The following is an 18,439-nucleotide window of genomic DNA, read 5'->3' on the forward strand; positions in this document are numbered from 1 at the left end:
GAAATATCACTGCATTTCAGTGTATCCTGAAACCTTTCACAATATTAAAACTTTGTCCTGATATTATGGAGTCTTGGCAGGAAATCTGTGGCCAAAATTCGGTGTGCTGATGCAAGACTGTCAGGTAGGCAGCACATCTTTTGCTTCTGATGTGATGATGGTGTGTACATGCCAGCAAGGAAGGTGCTACATTGTGGCGATAATATTCCATATGTCTGCTGCTTTTTGGAGACAGTCCTGCCTCTTTGACTTGTTCTTATTATTCTGACATAACAATTTCATTGTGAGTAGTGTATTCCTTTTATTTCTATAGTATTCTATATGAATGCTTTCAGTTAAAAAGTTAAGTCTTAGGCACATATAATGTGTGTTGTGGGGTATGTGTGATGACACACATTGCTGAGGTTAATAAAGGATTGTTTGCTATGACATGTTTTCATTTAAAGGAACGTATTAAATTAGCAACAGAACACAATTTACTGGGGCTGTATTCCATGTAACGATATTACAGTTTCAAATATTCATAATTGTTATTCCATAGGTTGTCCTACGGCTACTTCTGACAGGAAATATATGCTGGGTGAAGTTGGGCTACATGTAAATGTGGAACCAACATTTGATATGAAAATCAGGTTCTTGGATACTTTGAATATATTGCTGCAAGAAAAAGCAAATAATAGTGGGATCCTCGCCAAAGACAAATACAGCACTTTTATAGAGGACGTTAAACATGCAAAAGCAAAGCAGAAAAAAGAAGTGTTGACTACTATTGTCGACTAAGAAAATATGATGTTATTGAAGTTGACAGCAAAGAAAAACTTATTGTGCCAATAACAGGACACAATAGTGATATTTTGTACTATATGCATACAGAAGAATTATTCGACATATTGCATGATACCCACTTGAAAATTGGACTTGGAGGTTACATACAGATGGAAAAGGAGCTACAAACTAAATAAAAATATGTCACTAAAGACATTATTACATTGTATCTCCACTTATGCAAGCCATGTCAAACCAAATTGTCAAATTCCAAGAAAGGTCTAATTTATAAACCTTTGATGTTTAAAGAATTTAACCCAAGATGCTAGGTAGATCTTATAGACATACAAAGTAACTCTGACAGAAAGTACAAGTTTATACTCAATTATCAGGATCGTTTAACCAAATTTATATTATTGCGACCTCTGAAAAACAGAAAAGCAGAAGAAGTTGCTTACCAGCTACTTGATATCTACACCACTATAGGTGCTCCAAGTGTGCTTTAATCAAGTAATGGGAGAGAATTTTCAAACCAAGTTATAAATGAACTAAAGAACATATGGCATGAACTGAAACCGGTGCACAGAAAGCTGAAGCATGGCCAAAGCCAAGGTTTCGTTGAACATGCCAGCTAGGATGTTCAGAATATGATGATGACAAATCAGTACATTGGGCGGAAAGTCTCCAATTTATTCAATTTGTGAAAACAACTGTATTTCGGAAGTGAGTTTTCCATTCTGCATAAGAAACTGCTCACACTGGAATCTGTGAACGCAGAAGAAAAGTCACTACAAACTGCTGTGTCTTCCCAATCAATGACAGGCAGCCAAAGCTACACTCTATGTAATTGCACTACTAAGTGTTCTACAAATATAGAATAACAAACTGTTGTGTAATTCGAAGTGTCATAAAAGTTCATCTTGTAACAAGTGATGATAGAGATTGATAATTTACTATGATTAATAAGCTTAACACATAATTAATAGTCAATGTAAAGTATGAAATTATACAGATCCACCATGACTTTTTTCTTCCAACTTTGGCCAATTGCTCCATGCCATTTCACAAACTGGCCAGCCAAATTCCAAAATCAAGGAAAGATCATTGACATTTGCCATTTTCTGATTTCAGGCTTTGGCTGTAATATATGTATATAATGATAATATGTTGGTGACATATCTTGGTATTGTTAACTTATCAACTTGGATAAAGAAAGGTCCTAGCTTTGTTCCTCACAGAGTACTAAACTTCATATGTATTATCCTAGGAACTAAGGAAATCTGATTATATTTTAACTAACTATTTCAAATGGAAAATTGTTTCATCTGTAGTAGAAACAATTGCAATAGTCATTAATTCTAGTGAAGTCAAAAATATTTTTTCTTCAATGAACTCTAGTTATTTTAAGTTATTTTATTTAACTGACTCTTTTATTTATAGCTAGATTGTAATTTTTTAATATATTTGTGCATACTACTAAAATTATTTTCTTATGTCTGAGAAATATCACTGCATTTCAGTGTATCCTGAAACCTTTCACAATATTAAAACTTTGTCCTGATATTATGGAGTCTGAATAGCATCATTTTCCAATGAAAATTACTAGTGCTGTTTACAACTTTGATTACCTTATTTCAGGATCCTTTTCAGTGTTATTTAAAGAATAATCTTGTCATGTAACTTTGAAAATTAAATCATATCATCTGAATAAGACCTGATTTCATGTTTTAATGTAGTGAAAATATACATATAATTTTTGTTAAGTTTCTCATTATGCAATCTTTGCTGTTTTGTTCTCATCCCGAAATATTATTTTATGTTAATAAGGACATTTAAAAATTATATGTCATTATTTTTATTAATTACTGATTTCTGTATTTGTGTAGTTGAATTTAAAATTAAAAAGTTAATTTTTTTTTATATTTTATTGAATCAGGAGGTCAGTCTGATGGAGGATATAGTTCCATGAATCCTGAAGAAGCACAGAAGATTGCTTCCCATTTGGCAGCTGCACAATCATCAGAATTTCAAGCAGTGAATGGAAAAATTCACTGTAAAGATGATGATAAAGGTAAATTATTTAGATAGAAATGTAATTAATAATTTTCTGGAATAAATGGTAGTAATATTGTTTAATTATTATTTGTTTTTTGAATAGTGAATAAAGAATGCAATGCAGCTAAAAGTTTAAAATTTGAAGAATTAGATTTTTCTGCTTCGGATGCATTTAGAAGTAGAGTTGGAAGCATTGTTCGAAGTTCAGCTAGTAGTTTAAGTAATTTATCAAAATTACATGATACAATTGGTAAGCTAATTATAAAAGACTTCCAGAATAATTTTTAATATATTAACTTTATAAGTATTTTAATTATTATAAGCACATTATTTTAATTTTTGATATAAGGAAAATGTGTGTGAATATAATGAGCTTGAATTCATAAAATATTAGATTTGATAATTTTTGTTGATATTTTAATCTAATCACTATAATGTATTTAATACTAATATTTCAACAATAAGCTATTTTAATATACTACAGGATTTAAAAAAATATGTTATCATACAATTAATATCCATATGTTTGCATTTTGATAAATAATTTCTATTACCATACAATATTATACTATGTGCTGAAGTGGAAAATATCAGGTGATATGCTATTTGACCTTAAAAACAGTGACCAGTTGAGCTCTGCTTTTTGGACAAACTCTCCCTGCACTTACTAGACATTACAATTTGCAACAGTGTGACTAGTACCAGACAATGCATTGTCTTTCTGACAGAAGTGTTTTTTCCTCAAAGTATTGTAACACCATTGGTAATGCTTAATTATATAGGTAGAACTGGAATTCATAGTTTTGTCCAAAATGACAAACAGATTAAAACCAAATTGTGGAAAACAGCCCAACCAGCCAATTCTTTCCATCACACACTATTGTTGGAATGATACAATCCAAAAGATACCTTTCTCTCAGCAGTTGCCATATCCAAGAATAACTGTTAGATTGGTAGATTAAGTATCTGGACTTGTCTGTCCAAAGCACAAATTTCCATTGGTCTACAGTTAATCATGTCAATTAGAATAGTGTCAATCTTTAACAGTTTGTGGATATATATCTTTATCTTTAAAATTTATAATATAATTTGTCTGCATATATATATATATATATACATATACATATACATACACAGACAATCGCCAACTGGTTTGTAATATTTACTTTTTTTAAAATTTCTTAACTGTAAGAACTTAATATAATAATAATGTGTAATAATAGACAATAAAATTATTAAGTCTAAAATAGATTCTTGAGTACATATTTTATTTGTCACTTTTTAAGGCTTAAAACTTTTTATTTGTATTTCCTTTCGATTATAATATTTATCATGTATTATAATTGAAAGGAAATAGAAATAAAATTGGTCATTTGGTGTGATAAACCCCTACTTAAGATAACCTTTGTAGTTATGTAAATCAAATACTATAATATAATAGAAGTATGAAATAAATTTAATAATTATAAATTAATTTAGATAAACAAGAGATGGCATCAAACTACCTACATCCTGCCATATTACTTAATAATTATTTAATTAACCTTAATAGCCTGATAAAGCGATCTGGCTGTTCATTTCATAATTGAAGTAATTATTGAGTTTGTTATATTTATTACATACTATCAGCATCAGTGTGATGGTGCATCTTGTGTTTGAAAATAACATTGAAAGGTTTTTTGCCATAATCACACTGCATCTGTTGCTGAAAAATTGTTCCACAACCAATTTGATCTGCATGTTGTTACGTTGTGCCATTTTGGCTTGCACACCATCATTTTCAATACTCATTAAAAACTCAACTATAGGCTATAAATTTACGTCAGTTTCAATATTTTTTTTATCATACATTCTGGAGATATTTAATTTTAAAATGTGTTCCATCATTATTCTACACCCTGTACAATAAATTACAATTTGTCAAATAAAGATTTTTATATTCTATCGGACTAAATATAATTTTAAATATTGTTTATCACATTTAGCTACATTTGAACCTAAATGTCTTATTATTACATTATCAAAATATGCATATGTCTGTCAATGAAGACAGTATAGCATTATGAGAAAATTTTGCGCATGACTTTAAAACTTGATAAACTCTCATATCTAATTAAAATTATAATTTTCTATTGATAAATTTTAATGAATAAATAATAAATTGTTAAACAAAACACAGAAAAGTTTATTTATATTAGTTCTATCAACTGAATTAATTTAAATTCACAATTATTTATCAATATGTTTTTTATTTATTCTAGTTGATAGTTCAGCTGGAGTTTTAATGACAAGTCATGCTACATTAATTGAAGATTCCATGTTTGAAGAAGGCCAAAATGTTCAAAGTGAACGTCTTCGCAAAAGGCATAAGAGTGATCCTAATTATAGGGCAGGTAGAGCATATAGACTTCGACACTGCAGTTGTTCATTAATGCAAGGAATTGGTGAAGGTGAACATCCAAGACAGTTTTTTCGATCAAACAGTTTTGGAAATGATGTACAAATTATTAGGAAAATTAGGAATGGAACTGAAGTAAATTGTGAACTTCAAGATTCTGTTGGTAAATTAGACGATAAATGTATGAATAAAGTCGATGGGTTAAGGAAACAAGATGAGCTTACAATAAACACTGGTGCTTTTGGACTTAGTCGATGTGATGAAGAATGTGAGGAAGAATTAGAAGCAGAAAATTCAAATTTATCATCATATACAGTTTTACCAAGACCAAAATCTCCGAATATTCCTATCAAAAGAAGAAATAGTACATCTGATTTTAAAAAGCCAGATGATTCATTAGGAATGTTAAATAGTAATGATATTTGTTATGGCAATTATTCTCTTAATAACATTGAAGAAAGTATTCCTAGAGAGAGAGATTTTTTCTCGACAACTTTGAGTCCATTAAAAGAAGCTTGGTTCAATTGGGATTTTTTTGCAGGCGGTAACTTACCAAAAATGGCATCGAGTTTAACTTATAGTTTAGGCTTAGCTAATAGTGCAAATGGTGAAGTCAAGGGAATGTCACCTCTAAAAAATTCTAAAGTGACACGCAGCTCAACATTCCATGGTGCCTCAGATAACATAGGAGCAAGACCAGTTTTTTCTAAGATTGATAAAACAGATGATTTGTTGGATTTAGAATATTCAAAAAAACCTTTATCAAGGTCATCTACACTTCCTGTCACACAAAAAACTCAAAATAGTCCAAAAGTAATAGGAGGAAGAAATTCATATTCAGGTGGTACACCTTCTGGATTATCTCGTTTTACTTCAAGGCATTCAGAAATACTATTTGATAGTCTTAAATCAGCTGCTAGTTCTGTGGCTAATAAATTCAGTGAATTCCGACAATCATTGTCTGCTTCCAATACACCTACAAAAGGTATGTTTTTCTGTTAACTAAAATAATCAAAAAATCATAAAAATAAATTATTTAATAAATATTTCTTTATTGATAAATTATTTTCTAACATTAAGTAAATGTATAGTCTGCAACTAATATTAGCATATTTACTACTATTGATAAAATCTTATTTAAATTTCTAATAAACTAATTATCTTTTAAAGCATTTTAAATTCAACATTCCACTGAAGTTATGAAATTTTTCAAAATAATGTTTTGTTCACAAATATTCTAATGCTATAAAGAAATATATATTCAAATTTTTTTTTACCTACATTATCATCACAAATATGAAAATATCATTTAACTCTTAGTAAGATTTTTAAATTCCATGTTATGAAAGTACATTAAGTATTTTTATATTTATTAATTAATTATTCAAACAGGAAAATAAAATTTTATATAAATTTTAGAATTTCTTCTCAAAAATAGAACAAAAATATGCTCTTTTAGCATCTAGATATTCTTGAATGTGTTTGATGCTGTGAGAAATACACTGCATAATGAGTTAACCAGCAAGTATTTCTATAAAGACATTGCAAATATGTATGGCAATGCTTTTCCAACTTTTTTGGTCTTTGGCACACAGTAAAACAAACACTTTGTGTACAAAATTAATTTAAAATATTAATAGCTATGTGCTGTAAAAATATATTAATACAGTAGAGCGTCGGTTAACCAGTCGGACTGTGTTGTGCCAAATTGAACATTTTTGATACTAGATTAACTTCTAAAGTATAATTTTTTTGTTTTTATATTTTTCAATATATTTATTTTGCTTGTACAGAATAAGTTTTAACGATACAATAGCCACGACTATTATTATAAAAATTTTTGTTAGGCTTAACATAGACGAAAATTCAACGCGAAGCGACACGCAATGGAGAAAAATTTAAATGTGGGATATATTAATATACTGTTATTGGGATGTACTAATATACTATATTAATAATGTATTTTTTCATACATAATCGGTTATCCGAAAAATCAATTTTCCGAACAACTCCCGTCCCCAATTGATTCGAATAATCGACGCTCTACTGTATAACTGTTCCTCTGTAGGTCTAACCTAGCCATTACTTTATCATGAAGGTAATAAATTTTTATACAAATTAGTTTCTTCTCATTTTTTAAAATATGCTTTTATAAATTTCGTACTGCATTTATCCATCTCTTGGGATGCAACATTATACCTGGACACACAATTTGAAAAGAATGAGAACCACTGATATATAGTATAATCTCCAATAATTATGGTATAGTAATTTGGATGACTAACTATTGTCATATAAAAAAAAATTGGCTTTCAAAAAATATCTGGAGATCAAAGTAATCATATTATATTTCCAAGTATCAGACATTTCAGCTTGATAAAAGTTTAACATAAAATTGACCCATAAAAAGAATGAATCTTTTATTTTTTTAAATGTAAAATCGTTAGAGAAATAAATACTAAAGAATATAATCATACAAGAATTTTATTGGATTCGTTTAAAAAAACAACAACAAGAAGGATCAATAATTTCAAATCTAGATTGATCTCACTTCATTTATTAAAAAATCATGTAGTTTAACATTGAAATTAGTAGCAAATCCTCAGCAAATATGATTTTTATTTTTTTTTTAAAGTCATATTTGTCATAAGATTATTTTATAAACTAAAATAAAGTTTTGATTAATTAACAATTTTTACAATTTTATTAGGTGTATATAATTCATTACCAAAACCATATGAAATGGAGAAGCTTTTATTATATGACGACGACGATCAGTCGTGTTCTCTATCTGAAAACAGACGTGCAAGTGTAGATTATGTCAGTCGTGCAAGTAGGAGTGACGACGTGTTCAGTAGTCCTAAATCTGAATATTTCAGAGATACTTTATGGAGTAAAGGAGATAGTAATATACATCATGTTGGTATGTATTAATTTATTTTTTCATCTTCATTTCTGTCTTTATTAGAATTATGTGATAGAAGACTTTGTTATTGCATTAATAAATAATGAAGAAACATCTCAAGGCAAGTATATCTGAGATCTAAAAAGTATTCCATAGACAATGTTTTTGTTTTAGTCAAAAATCTGATTGGAAATTGATAATTAAAGACAATAATCGTTCTAAAATAAGATTTAATCAAAGTTCCTGAGTATATTTATTAATATTAATACACAGAATCCATACAAAACAAGACTTCTTGCCATAGATTTTTCATATTATCAAACGAGTTTGTAATTTTTAAAATTTTTTCTTTTGGCTAGTCATAATAGAAATGTATGAATTATTAGTAATTTACTTTGTTTTTTTTGTTATAAGTTTCTATTTGTCATGAAATTTGAATCATACATGCCCTTCTGTCATCAGTATGGGTAGTTGAGAATCATACTTATGTTGACTTTAGCACAAATGTTTATTTATTTAACAAAACATTTTATAATTAATTAACAACTTCCATCTACAAAATGATTTATTTATATTAGAGCTTAATGTTTTTTTTGATAAAAAAAGCTCACTTATTTAACTTGTGGAAACTCATTAAATTTTTATATTTTTATTAATTTATTGCCTATCCTATATTCAAAATGTATAGAATATACAATTAGTATGAAATAATTTTTCTAAAAAATTGTTTTCATTACTATCTTAAAATATTGAAATCTACATCATATATTAAATCCATATTTCTTAAACTATAAGAAATCTTCGAAGCATGATATTAAAAATCATCTAAATAGTGTAAGTAAAAATTCCAAGTATATTTACTCTGATTTTAAAATGCCTCGTGAATATGATATATGCAAGAATTTCAGCATAAAAGATAGGTTCAAACTTTCATATACTTGCATAATCTTTAGTAAAATATTCATCTTGTATTACCATTTTAGCAAAAGTACATTTTGCATTTAATAACAACATTTTCGTTAACTTAGTGGTTTCAAAACTTTCTGTACCTTTGCTCCTGTTTTTTTAGAATAAAATTGTTGTGCCCCTCACAATTTTCGTAATCATCTAATTTCATAAATACTGTCCTTATAATTTATTTAATGGTTTACAAAACGATATAATAATAATAATATACCTTTATAAAATAAAGTATATTGCTTGCTGGGGCAAGACGTTTTGGCAAGAGTGTGGATGGAATAGCATTCGTACCTGAATCATTTGGATGAGGGTTGTGAATTAGGCGTAACTGTTTTGCTGATTTATTTTTTCAATATTGATTTTTTTTTTGTTTGTATTAAAAAATGATAATTTGGTAAAAGCTGTGCACCTCCTTGCAATAGTCTCATGCCCCAAAGATTGGAAAACACTGGGTTAACTAAAGAATGAATATGTGTACTTAATTATTTAACATAAGATATTAAAATATTTTTGCTAAAATGGTCAAAAGACTAGTTGATTTTCATCATTTATGTATGGTATTCTGGATTAATCATTTTTTAAGCCTGGATTTTTGAAGGCCTTTATTTTTATATTAGTGAGGTCGAAGCCAAAGTATTAAACACAAGAACATATACTTCAGACATTAAGCATCGCTTTCCTATAAGCCTAGAAGTTTGACAATGGTGTTTGAATGTCGAGCATGATTCCACTGACTATCCAAACACCATTGTCAAACTTCTAGGCTTATAGGAAAGCTGTGCTGAACATCCAACGTACACGTTTTCACGTTTAAAACTTCGGCCTTAACCTCGCTATTTATGAGCTATTTTACCTTACAAAAATATTAGAAATAACATTAATAGCAAATTAACTATATAGTTTTCAAGTAGTTTTGGGTTTTAATTTGATTTGTAAGTTTGATACATTTATATACTTCTATTGATTTAGAAATAAATCTTTCAAAGTTTAGTTACTGTTTTATAAATTTTCTTTTGTATGAAGATCAACATTTGTTTTAATAATTTTAAAATTTTATTAATCAAGGTCATCTTTGAATTTTAATAGATTTCTAGTTTTTTAAAACATAATGTCTCCAAAATGTTTTAGAGAACTTGATCAGTCTTTATTATATGGAGATGCAAATACTATCAATCTATTCTAAAAGTAATTAAATTTTCTTAAAATTTATCTAAGAAATTATCTGATAGTCAAATGTTGATTTTAGTCACTAGTATTGATGATTATGAATTTTGAAATAGATTGTTTCACACAAGATTATTATTTACAAAGTAACACATCAGAATAATTTAATTATAAATGTTTATGTAAAGCCAGCCAAATAATTAAGTGTAAATATAAAATTTAATGAATGTTTATTTTGAGCAAAATTTTACAAATAGCTAAAGTAGCTTTTGATTTCATTAGAAAATAAATATTTAATTAGGAAGTGCACCAGCATATTCATCTCAAGTTTTTGAAATGATGGAAAGCCATTATGAAAGTTCCTCAGAAAAAATATCTTCCGTGAAAGTTGCTCTCGACATAACAATGACATCTTGTTCTCGATGTTACACGTGTTATTCTATTCTCTACGACGAAGAAATTATGGAAGGATGGTCTGCAGACGATTCAAATCTAAATACACAGTATGTTTTAAGCTTTCTTTTTTTTTTTTTTAAATATAAAATTATTGTTGAAGTGAACTAATTTTAAAAAAGCATATGCTATTATTAAATAAATTAAAGCTAACTCAAATTAAAATATTAATTTTTTGATTCAGTTTTCTAAACCTATGCAGGATGTTATTAGGCAATTAATCATATGTTTGCTTATAATTTTAGATCTGTAGAATTTCATTGTCAAAGATTTCAAATATGTAATTTTCTTTTACTTTTATCATTATAAATCAAACTAAGTTTTTAATTAGAAAGTTTTATCATTATCTATTTTGTATTAAAACAAAAACTTTGATTTGTAAAATACATGTTAATAGATATTAAACATGAGTAAGGTTTTGTTTGTTTAGAACATTGTTATGTAATTTATGGGGCAGTTAGCCACAGTAGGATGCAATACTGATGCAAATAAATAAATGTAATTAATAGAAAGAAACTTTCCAAGTAGACATCATGTAGCTCATTTGGTTTTTTTTTTTTAACTATTTTAGGATATGATTATTAATTAAACAATTATTAGAGAGGTTGTGGCTGACATTTTCAGCCCAAAACGTGAACGTTGGACATCGAGTGCCACCATCTGGCAATTCTAGAAGGTTGACAATGGCATTTGCTATGTCTAGCATGGCGAGTAGAAGTTCAACTTAAACTTTTTTTGTGTTTGGGGTTAAAATAATGATCATTTAAGCATTTATGAATAATTTCTGGAATAAAATCGTCTAATTCTTTTTCCAAGTGATGTGAAGTGCCTCTAGAATTTACATATACAGTAGAGCATCGATTATCCGACTCAATTGGGGACTCAGGTTGGTCGGATAACCGAAAAGAATGAAAAAAATACATTATTAGTATAGTATATTAGTATATCCCATGTAATTAGTATATCGTTAACCTATTTCGCGTTAAATTTTCATCGATGTTAAGCCTAACAAATTTTGTTTTTTTAAATAATAATCGTCGCTATTGTATCGTTAAAAATTATTTTTAAATTATTTTATTGCTCACAAAACAAACAACCACTCATAATTAGACAATTAAGTCTCGTTTAAATACTGGCCTCCCTTTCATGGTCAAGCCAGTGTTGCCAGCTAAAACACGCAAAAATTTAACAAAAATAATATTAAAGTAGCCAAGACAGCCAAATATTGTAGCGCCACATCACTAGCGGACATTTGAAATTTGCCGACTAGAATGGTCGGTTAACCGATGTGACGGTTAATCGGAGGTCGGATAATCGATGCTCTACTGTATTTCTGTTCATAATAGCTTATCATAATTCTGTAGGAGTAGGTTTGTTCTTTCACTGCATCTTCTACCATCAACAGCATAATATGTTTGTAAATTTTCTAAAAATAATTTCCCGAGCTGCTTTTGGAATTTACATAAGCCACTACTTCCCTCAACAAAAGTACAAGGTAGTTGTATTGTCCTATTGTATGGTAGGAGAGACAATGATAATTAAAAATAATTATTTAAAGTATTTATAAAATGTTTAATAACATTAAAGTAGTTTAATTTGTTTATTTACCTGTAACATTCATCATTGTTAAACATTTCTACCATTTTTAAATGCTATCCCATGAGTCAGTGCACAATGTGTACTTGGAGTTCAAATGTCAAATGTGTACTTCTGCTTGCTTTACAAGTTTAATGTTTGAACTTCGGCTGCAACCTCTCTATTATGAAAAAAAGGAGGTTGAATAGGTAATTTTAATATAATAAAGTTGTAATTTCTATGTTTAGTATAATACATTGAAAATAAACTAAATTTTAAATTTTCAAATAATAAATAGTAGCTTCAAAAAATTTAAAATTATCCTAGAAAAACTTTGATATATTATCTAAGAACATTCTGTATAAACAATTAAAATGAATGAAAATTGTAATATGAAATTCAGATTTAAAAAATTTTATTCTATATAGTCAAACCTTGGGGTTTTGAGCTTAATTTGTTCTAAAACGGAAACAATATAAAATGGATTAATTCATTCCTGACCACCAAAACTAAACCTTTTTTTACCTTTTTAGTTGTATTTTCTGCATAAAAATTCCTATAAAGGATTATATATATATATACACACACACACACACACACTGTATTTACTTACATATAAGACGACCTCACTTATAGGACGAGCTGTGACTTTAAAGATCAAAGTAAAGAAAATTAAAATTAGAATTGTATTAATAAATGTATTTTGTTTAATCACAAGTAAAATATCAAATGAATGTAAACACACACATTGTCCTGCAAAAATTACTGGCATTTTAAACATAAAATAAAATCTCGTAAAATCAACAACATAATTTGTTTGTGTAAAGCTGGACAATTGGGAACTTTTTTTTGACAACTCTCAACAGTCGAATCCACTCTCCATCAATTATACTTATCAGTTTCTCCAAATTCTGATTTCCGAATAATCATCTGTTTTCACATGGGAATGGATTAAAACTTATATCAGGCTCCCGTGTGATTTTGGAATTTCAATCTGGAATTCAATTCCTCTTTACTCCTGACAATATACAAGAACAATCCAGATAAAATACTTATGTTTTTAAATACAGGAGGGTAAGCATCTGGTAAAATATGCAAATACATGGTTTGCAAAAACACAAAGAATCTTACGCTTGCACATATAGGACCTAGGAATTTGAAGCTATGATAAATGAATAAAAGCCTCATCTTATATGCGAAGTAAATATGGTATATTAAAAGCAAAATGTTCTGCCAACTGAAACCAAACACTTTACAAAAAGTTTTATAAATAGACTCAATTTAACTGCCTGAATGAAATGTAACTAAACCAATCAAATTAACAAGTACTTTAAAACATATTTCAGGGAAATGTGGATAATTTCAGTTTTAATTATTATTTTTAAATTTGTCATTTAATTTGACCTATGTAAATTTCAATTAATGCAGTTTTATTAATTAATTTGATTTAAATCCGACTGTGGCACTGAAAAATGAAATATTGATTGTATCTTTCCCACATGTGCACTGAAATGTAATTTAAATAGCAACATCATCAATGATTCGTATTGTGACACAAGGTGATTTCGGTGTCATTGATTTGTCGGGCCATTGTCTTTCTTTAACATAGGAAGTTGATTGTCGGGGGCTTGTTCTGCCGAATAGCTTTTCAGCAACCAGGTGCAAAAATGAGTATGAAATTTTTTCATAAACCATAGTGTTCAAAACCCAAGGTTTGACTGTAATTTGAAAATAAATAAGTATTCAGATTAATAATTTATTTATTATATAAAACTTTCAAGACCAATGTCTTTTGACAATAGAAGCAACTTTCAAGATAACAAAAGAATTTCCCAATAAAAATGAGGAAATTAAGACTTGTAATGAGTACAAAAGATTTTTATAGAATTTTAAATTTTAACGTGTCAAAATATTGAAAATTTTCAAAATGTACAGAAAAAATATTCTGTGATATTTTAAATCTTTACCGAGGAATTAAAATACAGTTGAGGTATTACAAGTTATAAAAGATGTACTGTACTCTATACTATAATTGTGAGAAGTTAACAACCTGTTAAATAAAATTCAGTTAAAACGCACAATTCTTCTATGAATTTTGGGTGATCCTATTATATAAACTTTTCTAATTTTCTTGAAATGTGTATCATTATCAAAGCCAAACAAACTGCCAAATTATTGGGCTATAATATAGCTATATAATTAATTGAATACTAAATAATTTGTCTTAGAAATAGGCAGTTATGCTGCCATCTCTTACTAAATTTAATAATTATAATAAATTACATAGCCTTATTATAATCTGATGAAAATCCAATTTAAATCATCTTTAATGATTTTAAATGTGCAACTTGAATATGTTTAAAAAAAGTTTATCATCTCATAAATTTTTTCTTAAAATTTATTTTACAGCATATTGAAGAAAAAGTTCATATTTTTAGCATTCTATTTAGAGAAATATTACTTTTTTTATTTTTAAAAGTATGCTATAATAAAACAAAATATTTTATTTACATTCTAGGAAATGAGGTAAATTTTTTTATAATCAGGATTTCAAAATGGATTCTTCTCTTTTTAAAAGAATAAATATAAGCAAAATGTTAGATTTAGATGCAAAAAGTGAAATTTAAAGTAAATTTTTTTCCTCTAGATGTGCTTTTTGTAAAGCAAAACTAGTTCCTCTTCTGACTATAATTATTAGGGTAAGTACTTTTATTATGTTATCAGTCATTTATGATAATTAAATTACGGAGTAAGCATTTTAAATATGAGGGCTATCTTTTAAATAAGATCCGTTTTCTAATAAGAAGAAAAATACTGTAAATATCATTAAAATATATTTTTTCCTATATTCTACATACTTTTACCTACTTTTCTACATAATTTCCATTTTTGTTCAAACATTTGTCATACCTCTCAAAAATTCTTTTAATTCCAACTTCAAAGAAATCTGCCATCTGCTGCCGGAAGACGTTAGGCCATGCTGCTTGACTTGCATGGCAGAGTTTTCTCAAGGTCACAATAAGCATGAGAATTGATTGTTGTGCCTCTTGGCATAAAATCTACTAACAAAGATCCTTTCCTGTCCCAAAAGACAGTTACTATGATCTTTCATGCTGAAATCGAATAACAGATCGTATCTTACAGTCGGCGGGCGACTCAATTTTCTTAAACATTATAAACTTCTACAGTTCAGCACACAGACAGACGATACGGCTGCAAATGGCATCTAAACATGTGCAAAACATGCTGAAAGCAGATGCTCATGCACACTGCTGCAATCGCGCGTCATTCTCACTCTCATTCACAAATGGACCTTATTTAAAAAATAGCCCTCATATTAAAACAATTGAAAAATACTTGATTTAACCTATTAACCATTTTAATTTTCTTACAATATTCGAATCTTTTTAAAAAATAAGTTTGTTGTTACATATATTGAATTAAATAGTAAAAACTTTATTACAGTATGAAAATATTGTTTCAAAATTTATCACAAACACAGATAGAAAAAAAAGTCAAGGAAATTAAAGCAGGTGTTCTAAGTATGTTGGATTATTCAGTATTTTATAATTATAAAATAATGAATATTGCCTGCCAAAATCTTATGTGGTGCAAAACCATGGTATATAATATATCGGGTCTTCGAGGATGAAATTTGTGGAAAAAAAGGCAAAGTTGGTTGATGAATAAAATAATTCCTTATATTTGTAAGTTATCAAAGTATGCACCCATATTGTCTATATACTTTTGTTGTTTAAGCAGCAGGTTGTTCAGGCCGGTGGTATGAAACCCTGGTGGATGAGAGTCAATGAATTCCTGGAAGGCCAGTTTTACAGCATTGTTGGAATTAAAATTGTTTTCCTATTAAAAAGTTGTCCAAATTGCAGAAGAAGTGGTAGTCAATGGGGGCTAGATCTGGTGAGTATGGATGATGATGAAGTTCCAACTCCAATACCTGTAGTTTTGCCACAGTCATTTGTGCAGTGTGTGGTCTAGCATTATCATGCAATAAGATAGGAGTCGATCTGTTGACCAATCTAGGCTTAAGTTTTTGCATCATTTTGTCCAGTTGGTTGCAATATATTTCTGCTGTGATCGATGAGCCAAGCTTCATGAATCATAATGGATCACACCTGTGCTAGACCACCAAAACTCACCATCAGCTTCTTTTGATGAATATTGCACTTTGGAGTGTGTTTTGGTTATTCATCCTTGTCCAACCACTGTGCTGAACATTGGCAATTGTCATTTTTCATATTGGATTCATTTCTCATCACAAGTGACAATTTGATTAAAAAATGGATCAGATTTGTAACAAGAAAGCAACATCAAGCAAGATTCCAAATGCTTTTGTTTCTGTTTTTCATTCAGTTCATGTAGAACCCACTTATCCAACTTTTTCACTTTACCGATTTCAGCTAAATGAGTTAATATTGTTTGTTTGCTAACACCAAACTTCAACGATAATTCATAGGCACTCTGAGATGGGTCAGACTCAACGGTTGGCAATATTATTACCTACAAATTTCATCCTTGATGACTTAATAATTAAGAAATTAGAACCAAAAGGAGGTTATATTCTAAAAGTTAACAAAAATACACTATTACATTTTTATAACCATTGAAAGTTTAATTTTTATTAAAAATTGCTATTAACTTACTAACTGTGAAACATGCCTGTATATGCCAGATAATGTATGTTCATTTAATTTTTTTCTCTCTTCACTACAATGAAATAAGGACATTTTCTGTGTTGCAGAATATCTTCAGCTTCCAAACTTCCTTCTGCGTCATCTTGCTTTAAAAAAGAAAAATCAGTAAAGCACAAAGATCTATCAATTGAAAGTAAATTTTATGGTATGAAATTTCTTTTTGAACTTTGTGCTCTTTTCAGTTGACTTTGTGCATTAAAAAATAAGATAGAAAGGCATAAAAACCAAGCAATTACAACATGTAAAAGTGTTAAAATTTGGAATTTTATCATCTTTGCTGTTATTCTTTGAATCAGTTTGACTAACTCTGATCCATTTCAACCAAATTCCTTTGGCAGCCAGTAATTCTTGAATGTTTTCTGTATTATGTCATCAAAATTTTCCTGTCCTACCAATTTGACCATATTTCCTAAATGAACTGACTAGACATATATTTTTTCAGTACGTATTTAACACTCAAAAACAGAAGCTTCTTTGAGGATTAAGCGAACGACTCAAACGCCCTCTACAGTTGCCAGTTCTTTAGCGATAATGCAAAATCCCGGCATGGCACAATATTCATTTGTTTGTAATGCATTTTCTAGGTTTCAGGTACTTTAAAATACTTGCAGTACCTATGTGTACCACTCAGGACAAAAGGGTTAAAGCTATGATTCTGATACTGCCTACTATTGAAAAATATTTATATGTCTACATCACTTCAATAGGTTTGGAATCAATTTTTTCAAAATTACAATGTAATGAATTTTAAAAAGTACATATATCTACTGTGCTAAAATTACAAAAAAAAAAAAAAAAAAGAAGAATGATCTTTATACATGAAGATTGTCATTTTGACAAATATCTTAATTTACTTTTTTTAAATGTGAAAAATACAATATTGTATAACTATAGTAAGATCTTCAAATTTAGAATTAAAATTGGTTTATTTATTGAAGCAGTTACTTTTAAAACATATTTTACTAACTTTTATTAATCTATTTAATTAGGATTTACGTAATGAAGGTTCAAGTGAATCTTTGTTAAGTCCTGCTCATTCGGCTGAAAATATTCTTAATAATCAGTTAGATTCAGCACCCATAAATGAATCAAATAAAAGAAAGTCTAGTTTACCACAAAATAAAATTCCATTGGGTGAAACGGATTTTAATAGAAACAATAGCATTGATTCGTGTAATGAAGCTTTTCTGTTATTTGAAGAAAGTCCCGAAAGTAGAAGTCCTGCCAGTGATTCTCATAGTGGAACTCCGCTGGGAAGTCCGACAAAGCAAATTTCTGAAAATTATTCATCTCGTGTACCTCATTCTCTTCCTCAAGACGTCAAACCTATGCGACCTTCTGGTGCCGATTTAATAAAATTAGATAGTCCTGATGCAGCATTGCCACTTTTTAATCCTGTGAGAATTAAAAAATTTTTTTTTACCATTTTTTTAATATAATGTACATTATATA

At 28.6% G+C, this 18,439-nt stretch overlaps 1 protein-coding gene and 1 long non-coding RNA gene across 2 annotated transcripts in view; one reads left to right on the top strand and one right to left on the bottom strand.

Annotated features, from left to right (window-relative positions):
* LOC111631471 (C-myc promoter-binding protein-like) overlaps positions 1–18,439 on the top strand; it is a 55,264-nt gene that overhangs the window by 20,990 nt on the left and 15,835 nt on the right. Inside the window, exons 9-15 of the mRNA XM_023375716.1 lie at positions 2,702–2,836; positions 2,924–3,070; positions 5,082–6,203; positions 7,929–8,141; positions 10,549–10,750; positions 14,923–14,974; positions 17,977–18,384. Of these exons, the coding sequence (XP_023231484.1) occupies positions 2,702–2,836; positions 2,924–3,070; positions 5,082–6,203; positions 7,929–8,141; positions 10,549–10,750; positions 14,923–14,974; positions 17,977–18,384 (2,279 nt within the window). The remainder of the gene's footprint in view (positions 1–2,701; positions 2,837–2,923; positions 3,071–5,081; positions 6,204–7,928; positions 8,142–10,548; positions 10,751–14,922; positions 14,975–17,976; positions 18,385–18,439) is intronic.
* Positions 10,630–17,081, bottom strand: LOC111631475. The gene is made up of 3 exons (XR_002757707.1): positions 16,937–17,081; positions 12,309–12,456; positions 10,630–10,739 (listed from the first exon to the last, which is right to left on the bottom strand). It is a non-coding gene; the product is annotated as an uncharacterized LOC111631475 (long non-coding RNA).

This window comes from Centruroides sculpturatus, unplaced genomic scaffold, assembly GCF_000671375.1.
Source record: "Centruroides sculpturatus isolate CEXI.00-Female unplaced genomic scaffold, Cexi_2.0 scaffold519, whole genome shotgun sequence".
Classification (NCBI taxonomy): domain Eukaryota; kingdom Metazoa; phylum Arthropoda; class Arachnida; order Scorpiones; family Buthidae; genus Centruroides; species Centruroides sculpturatus.